This window comes from Podarcis gaigeae, assembly GCF_964106915.1.
Source record: "Podarcis gaigeae genome assembly, chromosome: 4".
NCBI classification, from domain to species: Eukaryota; Metazoa; Chordata; class Lepidosauria; order Squamata; family Lacertidae; genus Podarcis; species Podarcis gaigeae.
In genome coordinates this window covers 88,118,257-88,143,911 of record NC_139677.1, presented here as the reverse complement: position 1 = coordinate 88,143,911, position 25,655 = coordinate 88,118,257, and the positions used below count along the sequence as shown (strand labels likewise).

At 41.8% G+C, this 25,655-nt stretch overlaps 1 protein-coding gene across 2 annotated transcripts; it reads left to right on the top strand.

Annotated features, from left to right (window-relative positions):
- The first annotated feature begins 42 nt into the window (after positions 1-42).
- On the top strand, positions 43-25,140 carry CEP126 (centrosomal protein 126). 2 transcript variants are annotated; one of them, XM_083736160.1, is made up of 12 exons: positions 47-464; positions 1,106-1,225; positions 4,703-4,851; positions 7,602-7,692; positions 8,298-8,490; positions 10,735-12,742; positions 15,069-15,230; positions 19,503-19,627; positions 20,205-20,292; positions 21,146-21,355; positions 22,702-22,766; positions 24,910-25,140. In XM_083736160.1, the coding sequence occupies exons 1-12, from the start codon at positions 241-243 to the stop codon at positions 25,003-25,005; spliced, it is 3,531 nt and encodes a 1,176-aa protein (XP_083592286.1). In that variant the 5' UTR covers positions 47-240; the 3' UTR covers positions 25,006-25,140. The 2 variants fall into 2 exon arrangements, with proteins under 2 accessions (XP_083592287.1, XP_083592286.1); XM_083736161.1 differs by lacking the exon at positions 21,146-21,355 and having other exon boundaries at positions 43-464.
- Positions 25,141-25,655: the final 515 nt, after the last annotated feature.

Here is a 25,655-nt window from a genome sequence, read left to right as displayed (position 1 = left end):
CGGCGTCGCCGGTTGCTAAGATGGCGGCTGGGCGGCGGCGCCCTGGAGCCGGACGAGGGGCTTCGGCGGGCGCTTCTGAGGCGGCGGGGAGGGCTCGCTGGAGCCCCCCCGCTGGGCGCTGACGGGGATCCCGCGAGCGAGACGAAGGGCGGAGAGCGAGAGACGGAGAGAGAAGCCAGAGAGCCGCTGGGTGTGAAGATGGCGGCGGCGGAGGGCGGCTGAAGGTTCGGGGGCGCGTGGATGGAGCCTGGCGGAGGCGCCAACGGCAACGTGATCGGCGGCAACGGCAGCTTGTACTACTACTCCAGCTACGGGCGGGCAGCGGGCGGGAGCCAAGCCGCCTCGGCGTGGGAGGCCGAAGGCGCCGCCGAGCCCGCTGCCCCCGGCGCGAGGAGGGGCGTCTCGGAAAGCGCCCTGCCGCGGGGCCTCGGCCGCCGGGCCCTGAGCGCCTTGGGCCCCTCCACGTATCCTCATCTCAGGGAGGGAGAGGCCGGGGCTCCTGTGGGGCAAGAGGCGAGAGGGCGGGAAAGAGGCGATTGTTGAGGGAACAGGTGTGGCGCTCAGGCCAGGGAGGACAAAATTTGGCGAGCCGGCCCCCTAAATAGTTCTTATTTTCACAATAATTCATTTTGGTACAGTTGCTTCTTAGGGGTCTTCTCAATATGCTCGCTGAAACTTCACTGAAATGCCATAATTATAATAATAATAACAACAAAACGACAACATCATCATAATAATAATAGCCATCTCCAGGTACAGGGTGGTATATAAAGTCAATAAATAATAAAATTAAAAAACAAGTTGGTTTATTATTATAATTATTATAACAAAAACAGAAGTTGATTTTGTTGTTGTTATCATCATCATCATCAGTGCTTTTTTCCTGAAAAATAGGTGCCAGTACTCAATACCATGAAGTTGTTGCCGTAAGTACCACACTTTTTAACAACAACAACAAGAGATGCCGGTACTGTGTACCCTTGAGCACGGGGGCGGGGGGAGCACTTAAATGAAAAACAAAAAAAGCACCTTCAACAAATTAAATGTGGGCTTGGGTGTCTAGGGTTTTCGCTACAGTTTCTGTTATCTTTAACGTCATGATCAGAAATCTAAAGATTCTCCTTGAAAGGGACTTATCAAAAGAGCGTCATGAGTTGCTAAAGGATCAAAGACTGTTTCGTAATCGAGCACGAAAACATTTTCTAGAAACAAATAAAAGGAGGAGGTATGTAAATGTAAGGCATGCTTGATATTTTAGTTGTGGTGGTAAATAATTGTTTGTGGGACGGAGTGGTTCAAGTTATTTTGAAAGGGCAGTTGGTACAGCCCCTCAAGAAACCCTTTTGCGACAGCTACCTGCTTGGAGCCAGGTACTTGAGAGGGTCATGGCAGATGGGCTTCATCTGTATTTGGGGAGACACACTATTTAGACCCATTTCAATCTGGCTTCAGGTCCATTTGGGGCATTGGTTGGTTCTTTTCATTGATCAGCTGTATCAGAAGATATACAGAGAGAGCATAGTCTTGTTAGTCCCACTGAATCAGCAGATCTTGATAGTTGAACCACAGTTTCCTCCTTCATTGGCTCTGGTGGGCTGGCATAAGAGGCACTGTGAAATTCTTGATTCTGCTTCTGGCTGAAGGACTGCTTCCAGGTAGAGGCAAAGGGGAGACTTCAGCTTGGCCTGATGGCAATTAGTTTGTGGGAGCCTGGGCTCTGTTCTTTCCCCCATTTTGTTTAACATATATGTAATGTTGCTGAGTGAGCTCATCAGGCGATATGGAGCATACATAAGTATGCTAAGGATACTCACCTTGTGTCTCTCCCTACCATCTGGAGGCCCGTTCGCAACCTGAAAAGAACGCAACCCGCATCTATGCATGCACAGGTCGCGATTTGCCGCTTCTGTGCATACGCGTGACATCATTTTGCGCATCTTCACATGCACAAGCGGCGAAACCCGGAAGTAACCCTTTCCAGTACTTCCGGGTTGCCGCGGGACACAACCTGAAAACGCACAACCCGAAGCAAACTTAACATGAGGTATGACTGTAATTGAATAGATGGCCTAGTCTGGCTGGGGTTACATTTGCTCTGAGGAAACAGGTCACATTCTGGAGTTGCTGTAAAATTAATCTCTGTAACATTTATGGATTTTATTTCATTTGAATGTTTTATTGCTATTTGTTTTATTTGCTACTTGCTTTATAATTGCAATACCTTGCCCTGGGATCATTTGGTTTGATAGAGTAGAATAAAAATGAAGCAAATAAATAAAATTTGGTAATGTTCAAATGATACTCTTTAAACTTGGAATTTATAAAATGCTGCAGATTAACTGAGGTCCTAATCTAATTATGAGTTTCCAATGTGGCCATGAAAATTTAAGAAGTAGGAAACCATGGCTTAAAGTTTAAATTAAATATAAATTTATTTCAGGATAGGGAGTGTGGCTAGAATAAAGGTGATCATGCCTAACACTTTAAGTAGTGGCCTTTTGAGATAAGTACTAAACTAAATCATACCTGGAAGATTGAGTATCTTGTTTACTTCTTGTTACACTCCTGCTTTGCCCTGCTGCAGTCAAGAAATGTTCAGAGTTCATTAGTTTGCACAATGTGAAATAGTATACATTCATGTAACAATAGCTTCCTTGAGTCAGTGTCTGTGTTATGAACTGCTGCTAGTATTACTTTCTGACATGATACTCTTCTTAGTACAAGAGGCACTTGGTACAGATTTCAACAAGCTGGAACTTGCGATAAATCACAGATTTAGAGAGGGAGTTAAAGAATAGGGGTAATGCAGTGGACTTTTTTTTTCCTATTAATTAAAATAGTTATATCCTGCCTTTCCTTGAGGGAGCCAAAGGTGGCTAACAACAATAAATTAAAATGATAAACACACGAGAACAATAACACCCCCCAAAACAGTAATGAATCCCACCCTGGGACCACTTGATTTAATGAAAAAAGTTGTAGCTTATCCTCAACACAGACCCTATGTCCAAACAGTCACCAAGAAGCTGAAGAATAGGGAGGCACATTCTACCTGATAGGAGGTTGATGGGAAACTCGTCTCCACTTGGTTGGGATTATTTGTACATAGAATGATTTATAGTTTTCAGGTATTATATTCTTTCACTGTTGGAAATCAAGCTTCTATGCCAAACAAAGAAGTACCGTATTTTTCACCCCATAGGACGCACCGGCCCATAGGACGCACCAGGTTTTTTGGGGGGGAAATAAAGAAAATAAAATTTATTTCCCCCCCAGGCGCTTGTGGGGCCGGCAGCGGGGAGAAGCGCTCTTCTCCCCGCAGCCCGCCTGCAGACCAGGTCCGGGGACAGCGGGAGGACGCACTGCACCTCCCAACTGTCCCTGGAGCTTGCGGGGCAGGCAGCGGGGAGAAGCGCTCTTCTCCCCGCAGCCCGCCTGCAGACCAGGTCCGGGGACAGCGGGAGGACGCACTGCGCCTCCCAACTGTCCCTGGAGCTTGCGGGGCAGGCAGCGGGGAGAAGCACTCTTCTCCCCGCAGCCCGCCTGCAGACCAGGTCCGGGGACAGCGGGAGGACGCACTGCGCCTCCCAACTGTCCCTGGAGCTTGCGGGGCAGGCAGCGGGGAGAAGCGCTCTTCTCCCCGCAGCCCGCCTGCAGACCAGGTCCGGGGACAGCGGGAGGACGCGCTGCGCCTCCCAGCTGTCCCCGGAGCTTGCGAGGCAGGCAGCGGGGAGAAGCGCTCTTCTCCCCGCCGCCCGCCTGCAGATCAGGTCCGGGGACAGAGGGAGGATGCGCTGCGCCTCCCAGCTGTCCCCGGAGCTTGCGGGGCAGGCAGCGGGGAGAAGCGCGCGTCTCCCCACCGTCAGCCTCCAAACCACATCGGGAGACAGTGGGATGGCGGCGTTCCGCCTCCCCGCTGTCCCCCGACCTTGTGGGACTGGTGCTGCGGCTCTCCTGAAGCCTGGAGAGCGAGAGGGGTCAGTGCACACCGACCCCTCTCGCTCTCCAGGCTTCAGCGAAAGCCTGCATTCGCCCCATAGGACGCACACGCATTTCCCCTTCATTTTTGGAGGGGAAAAAGTGCGTCCTATAGGCTGAAAAATACGGTAAATCTCCCCTGGATTCACAAAGCCCCAAAGGAACAGAATATACACTTTAAAGTATATATGTTATCCCTTGCTTGATGTGCCAAGAAATTGAATAAATCTGTCTAAGAGTACTTTTTATTATAACAGTAAATCTTTATACGTTTTGAATGCAGCTCTTCACTCATTAATACAGACTTTTCTGCTAAAAATCTGAAAGATTATTTGTTCTTTATCCTGGGGGTGCCACATATGCTAGCAATCAGATCTAGTTACTCCATGGTAGCTTATTACTTCATTTCCCAGTGCTCAAAGGTGAGCTTGCAGATACCAAGAGGGAAATCAGTGATTGTCATGTCAGGGAATGGGTATTTAAGAGAGTGTGTGTGGAGACAGAGATGGGGAGGCAAGGTCTGTGCATTCAAACATGCCAGTGGAGCCAATCCACACTCTTCCTGGCACATGCCAGGAGAGAGGTCAGGACATGACTGAGTTTGAAACATGCTTCTTAATATGAATCACTGATGTATTTGGATAAAGAAGGATTTAAGCAAAATGGTGCAAGCCACTTACCATGGTGATTATTTTTATTGAAAGCTGTAGTTGTTTTTACACAGAGCACTTGAAGAAAAATGGAAAGACGTTGAAGAAAAAGAACAAAAATTCAGAGAACAAATTTTGCTGCAGAGGAAACTGAAACATCAGGAAGCAACTGAAAGGTTCCAGCGTGGTCATATTCCACTTTCACAACGGAAGAAAGTAGAAGGTTTGCATATTGCAAATGCAGCTCTATCTATAATGCTTGCATTATAATGTGTGTTAGAAATAGTTTTCATTCCAGATTAGTATCTGTCAAAAAAACAAATATTGCAATACCTAGGGGGCCATTCCATAAAAGTATATTAAATGAACAAATTATTTTTCCTTTTAAAAAATAAATAGTTTAAATAGTGAAATAATGTTATCAAAAAAAACCACCATGCCCACAATTATGTTGATCCTGCAGAATGTGTTATTGTAAGCTTAACCTAGCCATCTGAATAGCCAAAAAGGTCAGGAACAACATGCGCTAGACAATGAGAAATATATATAAACAGGCGGAAGTCTGTAATTTTCATAATACTGTTTTAATGTGTTGACTGACCCTTGGATTGTTGGGGTTTTGAGTAGTGGCTTCTTTACTGCTACTTCTAATTAATCCCATGTATGCTCTTGGTGGAGCCAATGCAATGCTCTTCGTACTGTGCCCACCAGCAATGCGTGGTGTTGGGTAGCCAGGAGAACAAAGCGGCTGCATCTTACCAGCTCCTGCCTACCATTATGCACTTGCCTAACCAGGTCTTGGTCTCTGCTCCAGCAGTGTAGCAACCCCCACCTGGGGCAGACCAAAGTTGTTGAGTTTGGTTTTTTTAGGAAAGTTGTTGAGCTTTCAGGACAAGGGGAAAGGTGGCAGAAAGAAGTAAGAAGTGCTCTGGCCATTTTTAGCTCTGGCCACAGCCTCTGCTTTCTGGTGGGGTTTTCCCATAGATCATTGGATGCAAAACAACTGGGAATCCCTGATTTAGTAACACAGTTGTGAGCACAGAAGTAGGTTTCCAAAGGCAGATCTACAAAACTGACAGTGTAAAAGGCTGCTGTGCTTTGGGAGCACTGCATCTGTGATGCAAGTTTGGATCTCTAGCCTAAGATTAGCTTTGTCAAAACTGACAATTTTAATTGAGTATTAGTTTTGGGAGGGTGCAGTGCCTCTTCAATGTTAATTGCAGCAAAGAGCAGTAATTTTAGGGGTGAAGAGACTGTGCAATGTGGAAGACTTTGAATCTTGTGATAATATAACCACTGGCACATGTATTACATAATGCTACTTTGATTCTATGATTCAGCCTGCAATCGATTTCATTTCAGTTTTTCTACATTTTTGTATGTGATTCTTTGCCTTGGAAACCTGGGTGTCCTTAGGTAGGGGTGTGTGTAGAATGATGCTGAGCCTTTACTGTTAGTGACCAGGATTGCAAACTGTTTAAACTCATTAATTTCAAATTACTTTATGTATCATTGAAGTTGGTTTCATACGTGAACAAACTTCATACTTCATTACTGGGCAGTCCTATGAGATGTAATACAGTAATTTTGTATATTTCGGGGGGGGGGGTAGTATTTAAATACAGAGTCCCTATTTCAAACTTGTTTTTGATGACACAGCATAACAGTTGTGAACGATTCACAAACACACGTTTGGTTCTGCTCCAGACTTTATAATTCTCATGAATTATAAAGTACTCTCTCAGGGGCATCTAACAGTTGTATGCACAGACAGTCTGAGGTCTCAGTCAACTTTCCAAGGTTGAAACTAAGTGATATGGTATTTCACTTAAATATTCTTCTCCACTCAGGAAGTCATGAGTGCATCACCTCCGATTCTCAGTGGATGTTTCCTACCCACTGATCAAATGAAAGACAAAAAAACAGCATTGGTAATGATGCATTTTGATTTGACTGTGAAACTTCTCCAGGGATTTCTTACTTTTTTTTTCCCCCATAAAATTTATACACCAAGTTTATACATCAAAACTTTTGATGGTTAGCGAATTAATTTCATTGTGTGTGCCTGTTTCATCATAATTAATTACTGAATTAAAGGAAGCCACCCATGAAAAATATTATTGATATAAATATCAATCAATACCAGGCCATAGCTCAGTGGCAGAACGTCTGCTTTGTGTGCAGAAATGAACTGGGAGCCAGAGATTTTCTCCTTTGTGTGGCCTGTTGGGTGCAGAAATTATTTAACTGCTGCATTTTATTTATATTACTTTTCAAAACAAGGGTGTACTTTCATATATATATATATATTCTGCTTTTTTATTTCATTACTAATATTTTTATGAATTATTAAGCCACCTTTAATGTCATTTAAAGGCAGAAAGATAGCAAGCAATCTAGAAAATAATAATTTTGACCAGACATTTCTTATAGTCACTGCCCTCCTCTCCTACCTTTATCAGGGCTTTCTATTTCCACCTACCAAAAAACATCTACTGGCACAATCTACCAGGAAGTTTTTTTATATGGACCCCATTAAAATGAACTGGACTGAAATAAATAGCACAAGAAGGCTATCATGGATTGTGCTCTTTTTTTGTCCCTGATATTGAATACTCCTTGTTGCAATCACATATGCTTAATTTAGGGTCCAGTATCATTTGTAAATTTAGCCTTAGTTGTAAATACACTATCATCGGATGCCTCAAAAATTCAAAAAACAGTTTAGGAATTGCAGTAATTTTTGGTGCATTTAAATAAGTCAGAGTGTGCAGAGTTTGCAAAGCCATGCTGTATGGGAACAACAAGGCAGAAGAAGAAGTTAAGGACTGTAGTAGTAGAGGGCTGATGTGGGCACAGTTTTAGAATTGTAGGAGCTTTATAGGGGTGAGGAACTATTTCTAAGTTTTTGTGTTTAAAAGCTTGAGATTTTATTCAATATTTCTAAATGCTGTCCTTCTTTTTACTTCCTAGTGCAGAGAAAACCAGAACCTAAATTAGATGAGGCTTTTAAGAAAATTCAAGTAACAGGATTACATTTGTCACCATCCAAAGTCATTGGAAGGTAGATATTTCATTTGTTTAATTCAATCATAAAATTGCTGCAGTACTTGTGGGCGGAAGCTAAATGCAAGATCATGTAAAATATGCTTTTCCTCATTCCCTAGTGAACAGTGTTGGGTGAGGGGAGGTCATGGGAAATTTTCCTTCCATTAACTTCTGTAAATTAACGTATTAGAATCCAGGCCCAATTTGGGGGGATCCTTCTTTCATTCAACAACTGCCACATCAAATCCCATGTTGTCCAGGGTCCCCACAACTCTCCTTAGAAGCTTTTCTGAGGTGCAGGTAGGGGCAGAAAACTTGCTTTCTATGAAGAGGACACATATTTCCCCCAGAAATATGCATTTAGCAAAGCAAAGTAAGAGCTTAATGGAGTATATAAAATGCAGCTAAATGCAACCCTAGCAGAATCACTTTATTCCTAGTTTGGGGCAAATTTTTACTGAAATATGTTTTTCACAAGTACCTTCTATAGTACCTTATAGCTACAAAATTAATTTTAGTGTGCAGAATGTTTCACTTTAGATGTAATTTTTTACTGTGAAACTTTTCGTGAAAGTAGTAAAAATGTAGCTGGAAGTGACTATAATGTTTCTTCTCTGCAAGAGCTGCTGACACAACTTCCTCAGCTACTAGAAATGATCCCTTTTCCTGGAAACAGAGCTCAGTGAAAGCTGGCTGTGATAGGATAATGCAGGAAAACAGTGGTTCAAACCCGGACAATTCCCAGCTTCTCTTCCAACAAAATCTGAATGAAATGCAGCAGCAACTACAAGAACAACATTTCAGCAACCTTCAGGTATGATGTCCTGGCAGTTATTTACATCCTCTTAAAGGTGCAATTCACAAACCATCTAAGTAGGAGTACCTAATGTACCAACTTTTTAGACCCATTGCACCTGCTTCAGTGCCAATTTAAGGATCTAGAAGCCCAGGACTTCTATCACCTTGAAAGGTAAAACAGCATGATAACCCCACACACAAGTAGAACTTCACATGAAAGGACATTAAGGTGTTAACAGAGTCTTCCTTATCCTAGGCATGTCACCCCTGTGAAGGTGCACATCACTGCTGGGCCGGGTGTGTTGCAGTATCCTCAGCTGAAGTTGCTGTTGCAGTTGCTTTATCAGTCAAAGAGCATCAAAATCCATTCACTGCTTATGTTTGGGTTTCTTTCAAGCAACTGTATTCAGTTTGGTCTGCTGCTTGAATTGCAAAGCAATACTATAACAACTTATTTTTCTTTTGCATCGTTAAATTGCCACTAGGGGCCGCTGGGGGTTTTCTGGCAAAGCAGATACAATTTCCCAACTGTTGAAGATAATTAGCAGAAAGGGGAGTTGCTTATACAGTCAAACCTCAATTGTCGAACGTAATCCATTCAGAAAGCCCGTTTGGCTTCCGAAATGTCTGACGACCGAGGCGCGGCTTCCAGTTGGTTGCAGGAGCTTCCTGCACTCAAGTAGAAGCCGCGTTGCACGTTCGACTTCCAAAAAAGTTTGAAAACTGGAGCATTTACTTCTGGGTTTTTGACATTTGGGAGCCGAAACATTCCAAAACAGAGGCGTTCAGGAGCCGAGGTTTGACTTAAGAGTTTAAACATACAGACAAACAAATGCTACAGAATAACCACTGACATTGTTTCACTGTGGTGCTTTGCTTTGAAACTCACTTTTAATAAGCAAGGATGAGTGGAAAGCAATAGTTGAATAGGCTGCTGTAGTCAGTCAAAATCATTGCAATCGACTGTACACCATATCTGTATACATTGTGGTCATTTGAACTCTCACTTTGCGGTTTTACAGGTCTGGTAGGTTTACAAATATTCCTAAAATCCCCCCTTTTAGGGCATATAAAAAGGTCACTATGCCAGTATGAATATTGTTTCCTATTAATATATCCCTTTAAAATCAAACAAAATTTCAGTTCTAAACCTAATTCACTTCTAAACCAGAATATTGCTGTAATATAGTCAACACAGGGTTTGTATGTACTTCTTTGTGATTTTTAAGTTATAGCACCTGTTTTCAAATAAAATTCAAGGGCCTGCAATAAAAATTACTGGGCTGATATCCAGTAATATTTTTTATCCCAAAGAAACAAGATTCACTGGTTCTTAATTATAAGCAAGGAAGAGATAAGGTAAACTATTTTTATAAGACTTAAGCTGGAAACAATGAAGCAAAATCATCATTAGTTTGGATGCTATTGTGGTTTCCAACTATCTGATAAAAAAAATTAACACATTTCTATACCTCCCTTCATTTCTCAAAGTGGTTCACAACAAATTTTAAAATACCTTTAAGATACCTTAAAGCAACAAATGCAACAGCATACAGAAACCAGGGTAAATACAGCAAGATGGTATTAATGGCTAGCAAAAGCCTGGAAAAACAAGTGAGCTTTTAACAAGCACACATTAGCACTGGCGCTTAACTTATTTTATTCCTGCCAGGTTGTGTATCCCAGGGGCTTTCATAGGTAATTTCTGTCTAAACTTGCAGCACCAGACATTTGAAAAAACATTCAGCTAAATAGACTGAAATTAGAGCTAGAAAAATCTCAGGCATGTGGCTGCCTATAAATTCGATATACAACTGAAATGAGTTCATCCCTGTGCAGAAGTGGCACCCAAAATGTGCGGTGTATGAGAACTTGCAATATTTTTCTACCACTGAAAATCAGTGACCAAATAGAAGCTCTAATTAAGAATACTGGCTGTTTGTGACATTTTTAGCACACTTCATCCTGTATTCAGAATGATATTCTTACTTGCAGAGATGACTTGAAAAAAGATCTTTGAAATGTATCCTTGAAAAATTCTATAGTTTTCTATCAAATTATTCCCAACTTTTTCCTTTTTGATTTGGTAGAGTGTCCACAAGGACATATTGATGTTTATTTGAAATGCAAACCTGAAAATCTTACTACTTTTCACACACGAAAACATAAGGACCTCTCTGATTTCCCTAATTTTCTCTTAAGCTTTACCAAGAAGATGTGTCTTAGTGATATTTATAAGCTGTTTGCTTTTCTGTCTTAGGATTTTCATCAAGAAGTGAATGAAATAGCCCATACAGAAAGTGTTTGCAGTGTGGACAGTCTTGAGGCTGCAGAACCAAATGAAGGTTGTACAACACCCAGTGAAACATCTTCTTTATCTGCACAGTTGGACTCCTCAGTCCACAATTCAGAGGAATTACAGACTAGAAATAAAAGTTTCTCTGATGAAACTGACATGACTTTTTCTAAAAAACAGCATGTAAATAATTGGCTTACAAATTTAAATACCTCAAATTTCCAGACAACCTCCCCCTTTCGTGATATTTTAATAAAACACAATGTCATACCTTCTGACGAGGACACATGCAGTCCTGATCAGAAATCATTTGTTCAAAGTAGGTCTGAACAAAGAGAGACTGCAAGAGATGCTTCTGATGAGAATCTAACCTTTGCACAAAATGAAAGAGAAGAGAAAAGTTTTCTGTCAAAACGTCCGTCTTCAGGCACAGAGGGTCCTGTAGCTACTGATAGCCCGGTACACGAAATAAACAAAGCTTGGGCTGTCCCTGATCCTTCAGTTGTTTCACTACAAGAGAGAAATTCTCAGCTTCCCCAGAACAGAACCTCATCAGCACACGTCTCCTGTCAACAAACAGCAACCCCTGCGGTCTTTCCTACTGCCCCTTACAATAACAGCTTCTCAATTAATTGCATGGAGAAGGGAAATGATCATTCAGCAAGATGTACTGAAGATATAGACTGTGTGGCAAATGCTAAACATGAAAAGGTTGTAGCATCTTTGTTTGAAGAGATGTGTAAAGGCTGTATAAATCAACAGAACGCTAATGGAGATAATGAAATGACTAAAAATAGTTTATCTATGTCTCATGAAGATTCCACTGCTAATTTATCTGATCTTGACCAACAAGGGAACAACTCCAATGAAGAAAAAGTAGTGAAATTTCCAAAAAGCATATTGAAAAAAGAATCCAAGTATGAACTTAGCAATTTCAAGGCAGTGGTTGTCAACAGGGGGGTCAGATTTGGGACTCAGCCTGTGATTCCTAGAGACAGTGTTGAATTGGCAAAAATGAAAGGGAAAGATGCAGAGCAAAAGAACTGTAAAAAACTTAGGTGGTTTGATGAAATTAACAGAGCAGTGGGTGATGAAAAGCATTCAGAACAAAATATCATTGAAATACCTCATGCACAGCCCAGATCACCTGGTTCTCAAATTAGAGCTGCCACTTCTAGAACTAATGTTAGAAGCATTCCCGCTTGCACTCTCAATTCTGTTTTCCCAGAATATCTCCAGGAGAATTCTCAGGCATCTGCAAAAATTGCTACTGTTAAAGACTCAGATAATGGGATGCAGAATGCTTTTGTATCTAAAGGATATCATGTTGCTAGACAAGCATGGATGGCGCCAAGAGGTGAAGAAATACCCCTAATATATAATTGTGAACTAAAAAATCCCAAAAGCAATCCATGTAAAAGTAGAACGAAATTGATCAAAAGACCAAAATCTGCCAAAGCCACATCAACTTTCACAACTAAAAACCGAAAGGGCACCATTATCCGACCACAATCTGCTAGCGAAGCCACAAAGGTTATGAAAACTCAGGGCAAAATCATGGCACCTCACCCACCAAGTAAGCCCATACCAGGCAAAAAAATGGATGAAAATCCAGCAGACAGTGTGCCTCAGTCAGGAAATCTTTGGAAAGCTCACACAGATACTGAAAACAGTCATTTTTTACCTGAAGGTCAAGATTTATGTTCGGATACTACAGATTCTCCATCTTCAGGTACTGCTTGCAATTCGCAGGTGGCCACTATGCGACCTTCGTATAGCATATTTACCTATGAGCTGTTGAGGAAGAAAAAGGCTACTGGTCAAGCAGTTGCCCGGTGCAACAGCTTTCCAAAAGGAAACTCTGTGTACTCAGAAAATGGATTATGTCGAGATCGCACACCAACCGATGAAGAAATCACAGTTTTGTGGCAAGGAGTGCACCGTGCACTGGCTCAAAAGGATGGTGCTGCTGGTAAGATTTATGTGTTTTCACTGAATTAGAAAGATTTATAAGATTGCATATTTGATAAAATCAGAACTAATAACAGAGGGCCCATTCAGGGGGACTTTGAAAGAAGTTTAATTTCAGGCATATTGTGCCAATCTCACATTATCGTCAGAAATAACAAAAGGGCAGGAGTGTACTGAAAGAGAAAGACCAGACTGGACATGCTTCCTTTCAAAACCAAGCCAAAAATTGTTTCTAACAAGTGGTATTCTGCCCGTTACTGGTTTTAGTCAGTCCCTGACCATTATTACATTTACAAATAGGTGTGAATAGCTCAGCCCTGATGAATGTGGATAAACCCACAGTGGATAAAACCATGGTGCGTTTTCTGACTGGAGGATAAAAACTCCTTTAGAATTTTTAGTAGAGCTGAATCAAGCCATCCCTGATGTGTTTTCATGTATAAACAAGCCCAGCTCTGGGTTTGGAGGAGCCATGAGCAGGCTGCCCTCACCCAACCCAGCACCTCCCACTGTTTGGGCTCCCTGATGTTAACAATACTGCAGCCACCTCCTTCCCCCTCACAAGCAGGCTTATTTGGCAGTGGGCCTAGAGCCAAGTAGGTTATCTCTGCTCGACACCTGGCGGCTGCCATATTTATCTCCCACAGTGTTGCTGACCTTGACTTGCCAAATGGAATGAAGTAGCCGTTTCCTCCCAGTACTTTTTAGCACCAACATCACCAGATTAGCCCACTTGCAAGGGGAAGGAGAGGCTGACAACCACAGGAGTTCTCAGTGGCAGCAGGTACGAGAGGCAGTTCAGGCAGGATCAGTGGCGGAGCTTCATGCTCCGACACTGGGGGGGAGGCAGAGAGCAGGCCGGGCAGGGCTGGCGTGCGTCCCCGGCATGGTGCGCCGCCTGCAGAGGCCTGGCACCCAGCACCGGGGGGGGGGGGGAGCAGCAATGGCAGCCCACCAGGATCGCGCTGCCGGGGCTGTGCGCTCCCCCCACTCCCCTCTTCCTCCGCCAGTGGGCAGGATATCAGCCATGGTAACGCAAGCAGATTTCCCAGTATGTTGTAAATCTCAGCTCATCTGTAATTTCAAGGTTGGATTACTGCAATGAACTCTTTGTGGGGATGTTGAGGATGGTCCCAAGGCTACAGCTAGCACGCAACATGTTGCCTAGGTTGCTTATGGGAGCAAACTGCCACCAGCATATAACACATTTCCTGTGGGATCTGCACAGGCTACCAATCTGCTACAGAGCCAAGTTCAAGGTTTTGGTATGAACATACAGTGGTACCTTAGTTTGCAGCCGTTTTGGATGACAACCATTTTGGATTACAACCACGTCAACCCCGGAAGTGTGTGTCCCATTTTTTTGGATTACAACCCCCCCCTTTTTTTTGGAGGCCCCATTGGTGAAAGCGTGCCTTGGGTTACAACCTGTTTTGGTTTACAACCAGACCTCCGGAATGAATTATTGTTGTAAACCAAGGTACCACTGTATAAGGCCCTATGCAGCTTAGGACTAGGTTACTTGAGAGACTGCCTTACTTACTACATACCTAGTAGCCACTGCATTTTGCACGAGGATCTCTCCCTGAAGTTCCTAAAATATCAGAATCCCACTACACAGTAATTTGAAGCAGGTGTAGCTGTCACTGTTAAGTGAAAACCATCCCTACTGAGATACAACAGGTGCCCACTATCTGGAGTTTCCAGAAACAACTGAATATGCTTTTGCTTCACTTTGCCTTTCCAGCTGGGGGGCGGGGGGAACATGTCTCTGCCTTGTGTGTTGTATTGTATTGTATTGTATTGTATTGTATTGTATTGTATTGTATTGTATTGTATTGTATTTAAATTTATTTTTACTTGTTTCACTTGTTTTGTTTTATGGTTGTAAATTGCCTGTAAATTTATCTGAAAGGTGATTTATTAATTCAACAACAATAATAATATTAGTAGCTGTTATCTGATATAACAGTTTGCTACTAATGAAGTGAAAGTTCATTTTTGGTAATGACTGAGTGCTTTGGCTGTCATCTAACAGAGTCCTGGACAGTGTGCTTAAACCTGTGGTGCTTCAGTAATGAAGGGAGATTGGATGCACCTTGAGTGAATGTTTAACTTACACATTCATACATTGATTTGGTCTAATCATCTGCTGGTAAATTAGGTCTTGCTGCAACTTCACCCCACATGCCTTAAAGCAATTGGGTGAAATAATACAGTTGGTTGTAAAACACACACACATTCCTGACTAATTTCTGAACTGCTGAGTGAAGTTAGCCTGACTATATAATTTGTAAATCTTCTTGTGTGTTTTTCTTTTCTTTCAGGAGATTCACAACATGGTGTTACACTCTGTAATAATTCAAATAATGGCGACTTGCAACCCACTAGACCTAATGTGGCTCACATCACAATTGATGGTGGCAATCTGATGGGCAGTATTAAATCAGGTGTCAGAGTGAATCCAATATTTGCTTCTCCACCAAGCAGTAAGGTTCTTCCTTTATCAAATTTTGTTGGGTGGGGCGAAGAAAACGAGTATATATATATATATATATATGCAGGTTTTGGTGTCCTCGGGTGTCTTCCCGTGTAAAAGTTGGGGTGTCTAGGCGACGTTTCGACGAGGTCTCACTCGTCATCTTCAGGCTGGTGCTTTCGGCTTCTTGTTACTGGAACAGAGCGGGATCTCAATGTTTGAGTTCCTATAAATACTGTAGAGGGGGTGTGGTGTCTAGCCTCCAATGTTCTGGGCAGAGAGGAAGTTCCCAGGCTAGTGTGCCTTTTCTTCTTTTGTTCCTTAATTACTTGAGAGATACCTTGAGTGATTTCTTGAGTGATATCCTGAGTACCACTTAGGTGGGTCATTAGGTGTGGATTAGTTGCTAAAGTCTTTGTGTCTTGACCTCTTGAACTTTGTGAAGAGTTTTCCTGAGAAGATGGCTGTATTGCACTTAGTTGTGCTTTGGCTTGGCTTCGTGTATAGGGGCGAGCTGTGGTTTTGTGGCTTGTGTCAGCCAGATCTGTGTAGGGATTGCAGGGGGGTGCAGCATCCGGAGGTGCCACCATGGATTGGCTACTGGATGGTGTCAGTAATTCATCTGTGGAGAGGGTCTGGGTTTGGGTCTGGTGTGGTTGATTGGTGTTGGCGTTCTGTGTGCCTCTGGATCTGGTGTCAGTTTTTGTGGGGAGGGCTAATTTCCAGATGTCTGGCAAGCGGGATGTGTCGTCACGCTTGTTCATGTTGTGAGGGTGTTTCTCTATCTCGATGGCTTCCATGATTATTCTCTTGTGGTGATGTTCCGTGTTAAAGAGCAATTTGGAATCTGCAAAATTAATTTCGTGTCCTGTTTCTTTCATGTGTTGGAAAAGAGAGGAAGTTTTTTCTTCTTTTTTGACGGCATTCTTGTGTTCTGCGATACGTGCATTTATTCGTCTGTTTGTTTGTCCAATGTACGTGGCTGGGCAGACTTTGCAGGGTATTTCATAGATCCCTTGGTTTTCCAACTGGATTTTATCCTTGGGGTTTCTGAGGATATTGGCTATTTTTTGGTTGGTGCAAAAGGCTGTTTTGATATTGTGTTTATGGAGGATTTTGCTAATTTTATCTGTAGTGCCCTTGATATAAGGAAGGAGGGCCATGCCATTGTTTTCTTCTGTGTCTTGGTTTTTGGGGGGTGTTTCCTTTTGGATTAGCTTCGTAATCCTGTTTTGCTGGTATCCATTGGCAATTAACACATTTGAGAGATTCTGTAACTCAGTTGTCAAGTGGTCTTTGTCAGCCAGGCGTTTGGTTCTGGAGATGAGAGTCTTGGTTACGGAGTTTATTTGTGCAGGGTGGTGGTGTGATTGTGCATGTAAGTAGCGGTTGGTGTGTGTTTTTTTCTGGTAGATAGTGTGTCCTAGGGAGCCATCAGGTTTTTTGTAGATTACGAAAGCATATATATATATATATATATATATGCAGGTTTTGGTGTCCTCGGGTGTCTTCCCGTGTAAAAGTTGGGGTGTCTAGGCGACGTTTCGACGAGGTCTCACTCGTCATCTTCAGGCTGGTGCTTTCGGCTTCTTGTTACTGGAACAGAGCGGGATCTCAATGTTTGAGTTCCTATAAATACTGTAGAGGGGGTGTGGTGTCTAGCCTCCAATGTTCTGGGCAGAGAGGAAGTTCCCAGGCTAGTGTGCCTTTTCTTCTTTTGTTCCTTAATTACTTGAGAGATACCTTGAGTGATTTCTTGAGTGATATCCTGAGTACCACTTAGGTGGGTCATTAGGTGTGGATTAGTTGCTAAAGTCTTTGTGTCTTGACCTCTTGAACTTTGTGAAGAGTTTTCCTGAGAAGATGGCTGTATTGCACTTAGTTGTGCTTTGGCTTGGCTTCGTGTATAGGGGCGAGCTGTGGTTTTGTGGCTTGTGTCAGCCAGATCTGTGTAGGGATTGCAGGGGGGTGCAGCATCCAGTAGCCAATCCATGGTGGCACCTCCGGATGCTGCACCCCCCTGCAATCCCTACACAGATCTGGCTGACACAAGCCACAAAACCACAGCTCGCCCCTATACACGAAGCCAAGCCAAAGCACAACTAAGTGCAATACAGCCATCTTCTCAGGAAAACTCTTCACAAAGTTCAAGAGGTCAAGACACAAAGACTTTAGCAACTAATCCACACCTAATGACCCACCTAAGTGGTACTCAGGATATCACTCAAGAAATCACTCAAGGTATCTCTCAAGTAATTAAGGAACAAAAGAAGAAAAGGCACACTAGCCTGGGAACTTCCTCTCTGCCCAGAACATTGGAGGCTAGACACCACACCCCCTCTACAGTATTTATAGGAACTCAAACATTGAGATCCCGCTCTGTTCCAGTAACAAGAAGCCGAAAGCACCAGCCTGAAGATGACGAGTGAGACCTCGTCGAAACGTCGCCTAGACACCCCAACTTTTACACGGGAAGACACCCGAGGACACCAAAACCTGCATTCCTGTACCCGTGAAAATCTACGAAAGCAAATATATATATATATATATATATATGCAGGTTTTGGTGTCCTCGGGTGTCTTCCCGTGTAAAAGTTGGGGTGTCTAGGCGACGTTTCGACGAGGTCTCACTCGTCATCTTCAAGGTTCTTGTCAGCTGGAAGGTTTCCTCCCCGTAGAGGTAAGATATTTGCTTTCGTAGATTTTCACGGGTACAGGAATGCAGGTTTTGGTGTCCTCGGGTGTCTTCCCGTGTAAAAGTTGGGGTGTCTAGGCGACGTTTCGACGAGGAAGATGACGAGTGAGACCTCGTCGAAACGTCGCCTAGACACCCCAACTTTTACACGGGAAGACACCCGAGGACACCAAAACCTGCATTCCTGTACCCGTGAAAATCTACGAAAGCATATATATATATATATATATATATGCCAAATTTAATGAATCTTGAATAATAAAGCTTATACAGTAATATATGTATAGTTAAGGAATATCTTTAGTCAATGAGCCATGTATGAAGTTTGGATTGAGTCTGTACCCTAGTTTCAATTCTGTATTTTTGCACTGGCAACTTTTTGAGAGTAAATACAGTCATACGTCATGTTACGTCCACTTCATGTTACGTTCTTTCAGGTTACGTCCCGCGGTGACTTGGAAGTACTGGAAAGGGTTACTTCCGGGTTTTGCCGCATGCGCAGAAGCACAAAATGATGTCATGCGCAGGCGCAACGAATCGCAACCCGCACGTGCACAGACGCGCCACTGCAGGTTGCGTTCTTTTCATGTTGTGAACGGGCCTCCGGAACGGATCCCGTTCGCAACCAGAGGTACCACTGTAATGTAGAAGGGTACCTGGGATAGGCATGTATGGTTGTGGAACTTTCCTAAGTACTGAGAGTTCATATTGATAAATTAGAGTATGCTGGTATATTCTGAAGTGGTTTCTTCTATAGCTCACATGCTAATCGAGGGCTCTATTCATGAAAATTCTTTTGCGCTTGTCTTTTCTAAACATTCCTTTATACTATCAGCACTAGTATAATTTTTAGTATTTTTACCACAAGAGGAAAATTAATTTGAAAATAAACTAAATTAACAAATATATCCTTAACTTTTCACTCCATTGATTTGAATTCGCACCCATCAATAAACTAAAGCTCTATTTAATTAATCTACCAATTAAAGTTTGCAGCTGTAGTTATAAACTACCCCAAATGTTGACCTATAGCTCAGTGGTAGAGCACATTCTTGCCTGCAAAAGATTCCAGGTTCAGTCCCCATCATCTCCTGCTAAAAGAATCTCAAATAGTTGGACTAGGAAAGCCCTCTGCCGGAGACCTACGGCCCAAACTAGATGCGATGGTGGGAGATCTATAATTGGATTATCGTTTTGTAAAGAGTAAATAGAAGTGGTTTGGAATAGAGCCATGGTACAGGAGGAGGTTTTTGTTGTTTTCCTCACACGGGTTTTCAGATCCACATCTCTCTCAAACAACACACACCCAGAATTGTACATTTGCTCCATGAGGCGAAGCATATATGTACCATACAAGCAGGTTTGCCATCTATCTTGCTCAACATTACTGATATAATCCAAAAGTAAACTCAAGTTAACCATCTGTATTCCTTTTTTCTGCATATTTATTTATTTGTTAATATGTTTTCCCTATATGTGTTCGAAGTGGCTTATAAACAAAATATAACATTGAAACTAGAATTATAATTTAAGTATAAAACAATATAACAAGGTGTGTGTTTTGGGGTGCTTTTTTATCCTTTTCAGCTACTTTTGCCATGACAAGACGAAAACAAAGTATTGAAAATAATGAAAATAAACGCAAGGCTCTTTTAGAACAGAGGAGACAAAAGGCAGCCTCTGCAGTATGGAAGCCCACTAGTGTCGTACAGGTATATCTGATAAATTTCTGACTGAAAAATACCAAAAATTGCTGTCCTAGGGAAATGGATTCTGTATCGTGCAGTTAAAAAATTAAAGAAAATTAAAATGTTACTTCCAGTAGAAAATAGATTCTACAGTTATCTCTAGACCTCTTGCTTCCACTTCTCTGATAAGGCAGAATCTAGAGAGAGGGTATTCTGTACATTATAAAGGAAACTCTCTGGTGGAGTCATTTCACAAATAACTGTTCAGGTTTACTATATCCTGAATATACTTCCATATGTAACCTGTTCATGAGTTATCATAGAGCACTATGTGGGAATCGCAGTCTATTAAATTATTCTGCTGTAGTTCAGTATCACCACTATCACAGGTTAATGGTCCTCCATAATACAGCAGCATATGTTATAGATCTCTCTCTCTCTCTCTCTCTCTGTGTGTGTGTGTGTGTGTGTGTGTGTGTGTGTGTTTTAAGGCTTTTTCATTATTTGATTTTCATTTCAGATTAACGTTAGCACTTCTGGACCATGAAATGCTAGGATTTATTTTTTCAAGCAGTTTGATAATAAAATTCTTTTTTTATAGAATACGACACAAGCTGTGAAGCGAGCACCACCTCATTGTGCAAATGATATAGTGCAAGCCATGGGTGGCATCAGTAATTCTGATGAAGGTAATACAGCATGTTTCAATCTGACTGTTGCTATGAATTATTATTTTAAGGTTTTTATTATAAACCTATTCATTGCTAAGTATTGTGTCCTTCCCACTTAAGGAATATCTTTGAATTTTGCATATAAACTCCCATTTGTAGAGTGCTTGTAACAACAAGGTGTTGTACATAAGTAAAAAAAAAAGACACAGTCTTAACACACAAGAGGGTTTCGGGTAGTGAGAAATGGTAAAAGGTTTAAGAACAGTTGAAGAAAACCACAGAAAAAAGGCAATTTTTTAAAAGATTGGGTATCTGTCATGTGTCCTTTTCTAACAGAAACATTATAGGAAAGTGATGATAGTCTTATGTCATTTGCTTTCTGAATCAAAAGTGGGGGAAATATTTGGATGCACAGAAAAGGCGTATAAAAAAAGGTAAAGGACCCCTGACAGTTAAGTCCAGTCGCGAACGACTCTGGGGTTGCAACGCTCATCTCGCTTTACTAGCTGAGGGAGCCAACGTTCATCCGCAGACAGTTTTTCCGGGTCATGTGGCCAGCATGACTAAGCTGCTTCTGACAAAACCAGAGCACGGAAACACCGTTCACCTTCCCACCGAAGCTGCACCTATTGATGGTTTAGACCACTGGGTGTCCTCAAACACAATTCTAATGTTGCTCGGATAGGGTCATGATGCTCTGGGGGAACAAATATAAATAAAATTATTTGTGAAAGATGCACAAATACATGATGTTAGCAATGGTGAAAGGCTGTAAAAGGTGGATATTAAAACAAATTGACCCCAGGAGCAAATCCAGTTTTTTGTTTGTTTTTTTTCTAACCTTTTCTACAATACACATTTCTGTTATTAGTTTCAGACAGTACTACACAGTTTATGCTGGCAGAAAACTTAGCAAACACATCAGCTACAGAAAGTGACATCTTGATTGATTTGGACACAGTTCAACCATACAAACAGACTACAGTGCTAAACAGACCTGCACGGCAAGGAATGAGTGCATTGTCATTTGAAGAGCACAAAGTTCTTCAGTCACTCGACCGCATTAATCAAAAGCTACTTAGTAAGTAGTCAGCAGATCATGCTATGAAATTCACCAGGGTAGTCAACTCTATCAATGCAACTCTCTGCCTTTCTTCTTGGTAGTAGGTTCCACTGAGATCAGTGGGTCTTCCAGTAAGTGCACATAGGTTTGCAGTTTAAATGTAAATAAGTAATACTGCCAGAATAACCATTTCAGCTTCCAACTGTGTTGTCTCCCAGTTTTCTAACAAATATACCATGCAGTGGCATAATAATTATTTAGTTACAAGCTTATGCAATAGTGGAACTGCTGTTCCTAGATGCTTTATTTAGCTTACAGTACAGAAGATGGGAATGTGACAAGCTACCTTTCATTTCCCTAGTCAAATAGTTGCCCCCATTTGCAGCCATATGGTATGCATGCAAGAATTGCATGGCAAGGCCAGTTTTTGCACATAAGCACTTTAAAGCAGATTGGAGCCTCTGTGAAGATGGTAGATATAGAGGAGGTCTCTAGGCATGAGGACTCCCATACAGCTATAATTGGGGTATTTGTTTGGTCAAGCAAAAGTCCATTCTTTTCAAAGACAGAGAACATCCAAAGTTGCTTCAAATCTTACAAATTATCCAATAACGGGTATGATCTCGACAATTTTCTATCCTTCCTGCCTCTCTCTCATGCTTTAGGACCAGAATGTTTTGCTACTCACACCCTATTTCAAACTTTGTTTTGATTTATGACAGATCTGAGATTAGGCGGGGGATACTGACAGAAGGAGGAGATAAGAAGTTCAGAATCCCTTGTCATTTGCTTCTGAACCCACCCCAGTCAGAGGACAAGCTACCTCATTCCACAGGGTAGCCCATCAAATAATGGCCGCCAGACTTAATTCTGAAAGGGGTGCCTACCAAGTGGAATTGGTAGAAGAGTGCCCCTGGCTATGGTGCCACCTTGTTCGTGGATCCCAAAGTACTACATGCCTGCAAACGGAATAGCCAGAAAAAGCTGAGCTGAATGCTTGAGAACCTAAAAGAGCTTTGTACTAGAAGAGTTCATATCTCGTTTCCCACGGTGGCCATTCAGGTGCCTTTTGGAAGCCCCCAAGCAGGGGTTATTGCTCTGCAGCAACTGGCACTTAAATGCCCCACCACTTCTGAGCATAGTTTCATATACCGCCATGAACTGTAGACATTTATAGACCTCTCTACAAATTTGAAATTTAAAAAAATGAAATAAAATTAATGCTTCTGCAGCCCTGCAAAGGGAACAAAAACTGTAGGTAGCATAGAGTCTGTATTATTTACAATCTGAAGGAAGAATAAATTATTGTACACCTTTTTTTCCCCCACCATAAACTTGAAATTTCTTATTTTATACCATTTTAGATGTCCATGAAACCATGAAAAAAATCCCATCTTCCACAAATGTTTTACAGACTCTTTCCCCTTTGGTAAGCATACCCATTTGCTCTTCCATTGTAAAATGCATATGAACAATATGTTGTTTGTTTATGATAAAGATGCAGCAGAGATAATCATCCACTTGTACTCTTTCAAAGACATATGGTTGCCTGCTGTCTGAACCAAAATGCTGGACTACATGGATTTTAATCTGATCCCGCAAGATGTGTTCGTCTAATATCCTGTAATAACTGTGTGCTAATGCATGTAACAGTGTCCTGGATGCCTTTTTTTAAAAAAAGAAAAAGAAATGAAACAAAGCTATTTCAGGATGGTATGCGAGAATTTAAGGCAGAGAATAGACAGGAGAGATTACTTAATACTTTTCCCATCTGCCATTTCCCCATTCCAATTTCCCCCCAGCTTAGTGGCTCCTCTGCAAAGGAGGCAACTGGAGATCCATCTCAGACTTGCAATATGTGAACAGACCCAAACCTGATCTCTGTACCTCGAGACTGAGTCCCTGTAAATCTGAGCAGAGTCTCAACCCAACTGCCTATTTCTTTAGCTGTTAATGAAACCCCAGAGAGTGATGCTTGTCTCAGCCAGCATTCAACATCCTCCAGAAGCACTTCAGCACCTCTATCCTAGAACTATTTGCAACCCCTCTAAATATAAAGTACTCCATGCCAAGGTTCATTTTGAACAGGGTGCAGGATTTTGATCCAGCTAACTTGCCCTAGATGAAAGGCTTCCTTTAATTAAGGCTTTCTTCTTGTCCTTCTCCATTCAAGACTCTTGAGAAGGATAAGTGGGGAAGAAGCCTTGGTCATCCTCATAGCCTCTCAGTGGAATGGACTCCCCTTCATTGGTGGTTTTCAAGCAGTGGTTGGATGGCCACCCCCATTATTCAGCCCAGACACTGAGGTCCAGCTCTGAGGGCCTTCTTGTGGTTCCCTCATTGCAAGAAGTGAAGCTACAGGGAACCAGGCAGAGGGCCTTCTCAGTAGTGGTGCCCGCCCTGTGGAACACCCTCCCATCAGATGTCAAGGAAATAAACAACTATCTGACTTTTAGAAGACATCTGAAGGCAGCCTCGTTTAGGGAAGTTTTTAATGTTTGAAGTTTTATTCTGTTTTTAGTGTTCTGTTGGGAGCTGCCCTGAGTGGCTGGGGAAACAGCCAGAAGGGTGGGGTATAAAAAATAATAATAAATAATTGTTGTTGTTGTTGTTTGTTGTTGTTGTTGTTGTTGTTGTTAGCTGAGATTCCTGCATTACAGGAGGTTGGACTATATGACCCTCGGGATCCTTTCCAACTTTCCAATTCTATGATTCAGTGGCCCAGAAGATAGGTCGGCCACTTGTCAAATCTCAAAGACCCACTAAGAGCCTAGTCCCTCAACCTACCAGACATTTTGTCTCTAGGTTTGTTGCACCCAGATTCTGTTTGGCTACACTAACCCACTTGGTGACTGAATAACTGGCTGTACTCAAACAAGATGCCTGCTACAGTATTTTCATCCAGTAAACCTTAATGTTGCTTCAGGACTATCTGTACTTGGGCTTGAAACCCAGTTCCCTGTGTCACTGGGTCTTAGCTCTTATCCAGCATCTCAAAAAAAGAACATACACCTATCCTTATCTCCATCAGTTCCAGAGTTGAGCCACAATCCTTAGCCTCTTCAACTGCAGGCTGCAGTTATGAAGACCACAAAGATCACTGTGAAGGATAAATAACAGACTTAGTGGTTCTTCTTTCAGTGGCTATAAAAGGGTGAGGCAGTGAGAGCCTTGAGAACTCTACATAGTTATTCCAGAACAGAACCTGTGCCTCATCAGCCAGCTAAGGTGGAGATAAGGATAGGTTCGCAGGAGCTATCAATGCTTTTTTATATGGTTAGAGTCACTACACAGAGATCTAACCTTCGTTCAGAAAGCAAACTCAGTCTCCTATCCATCACAGCAAGGTAGTCTACTGTTGGCTGATTAATATCTTACAGCCTTTTAAATATGTCTGTAGGAAGAGGGGGTTGTTTTGTTGTTTTGATTCAATTATTTACTTGTGTTTTATTTTGTATTCTGTGAAGTGCCCTGATATCTTTTGATGAATGGTGGTATATAATAATAATAATAATAATGTATAGTCAGAATACTTTAAGCTGTTTGTGTTGTGCTTTCTCTTGGTCTTCCAGGTCGCATCTCCCTCATACATGGACATCATCCCTACCATGCAGAGATACAAGAGTGCATCAGGTGACCCTCGAAACCTAACGCAGAGAAGATACTGATTTGGTCTAACAGAGGCTATTGAACTGGGATCTATTTTAATATATTCTCAGCTGCTATCTTTGTAACATAATTATTTGCAACATGCCTTAAATGCTATTAAAAACAACTCAAACAAAATAAAAGATGTAACGCAAGTATTGATTGCTTGTTACCTAGTTTACCTTTAGGGCAAAATATAAATTTTTTATATGCACTTTATTGTAAAATATATTGTATTTTTTTAAAAAAATGGAATACCTCACTTTTAAATGAGTGCTGTTGTTTATAAATTTACTGTACATTTTTAATTAAAAAGAAAAGAAATTATTTTGCTATTGATTAAAAATTATGTATAAGTTCATCTCCCAACTTTATTGCTTTCATTAACTGCTAATAAATTTCTACTACATTTGTAAAAGGTATGTTGTAGAAAATGATAATCAATTATCTGCAGAGCTAACCAGGTTAATAGTTTCATAATGGTTCTACTCCTAGATTCAGAAAACAATACTTTAAAGTCATAACAATGATAGTTTGCTCAAGCGGCTACTTACTGCATCTCTCTACTCGGTGTCCTAAAAGAAAAATGATATGGCTCACTGAATAACTTGAAGATAACTGAAAAATGGTGAAGGGTTTTGGAACATGACATCTTTTCAGTTATCTTGAA

Excerpts from the sequence above, each read along its gene's own strand:
- CEP126 (XM_083736160.1), top strand. The coding sequence starts at position 241 with ATGGAGCCTGGCGGAGGCGCCAACGGCAACGTGATCGGCGGCAACGGC. Across the intron at positions 8,491-10,734 it reads AACATTTCAGCAACCTTCAG|GATTTTCATCAAGAAGTGAA; the intron begins GTATGATGTCCT and ends TTTCTGTCTTAG. Across the intron at positions 15,231-19,502 it reads ATTTGCTTCTCCACCAAGCA|CTACTTTTGCCATGACAAGA; the intron begins GTAAGGTTCTTC and ends TATCCTTTTCAG.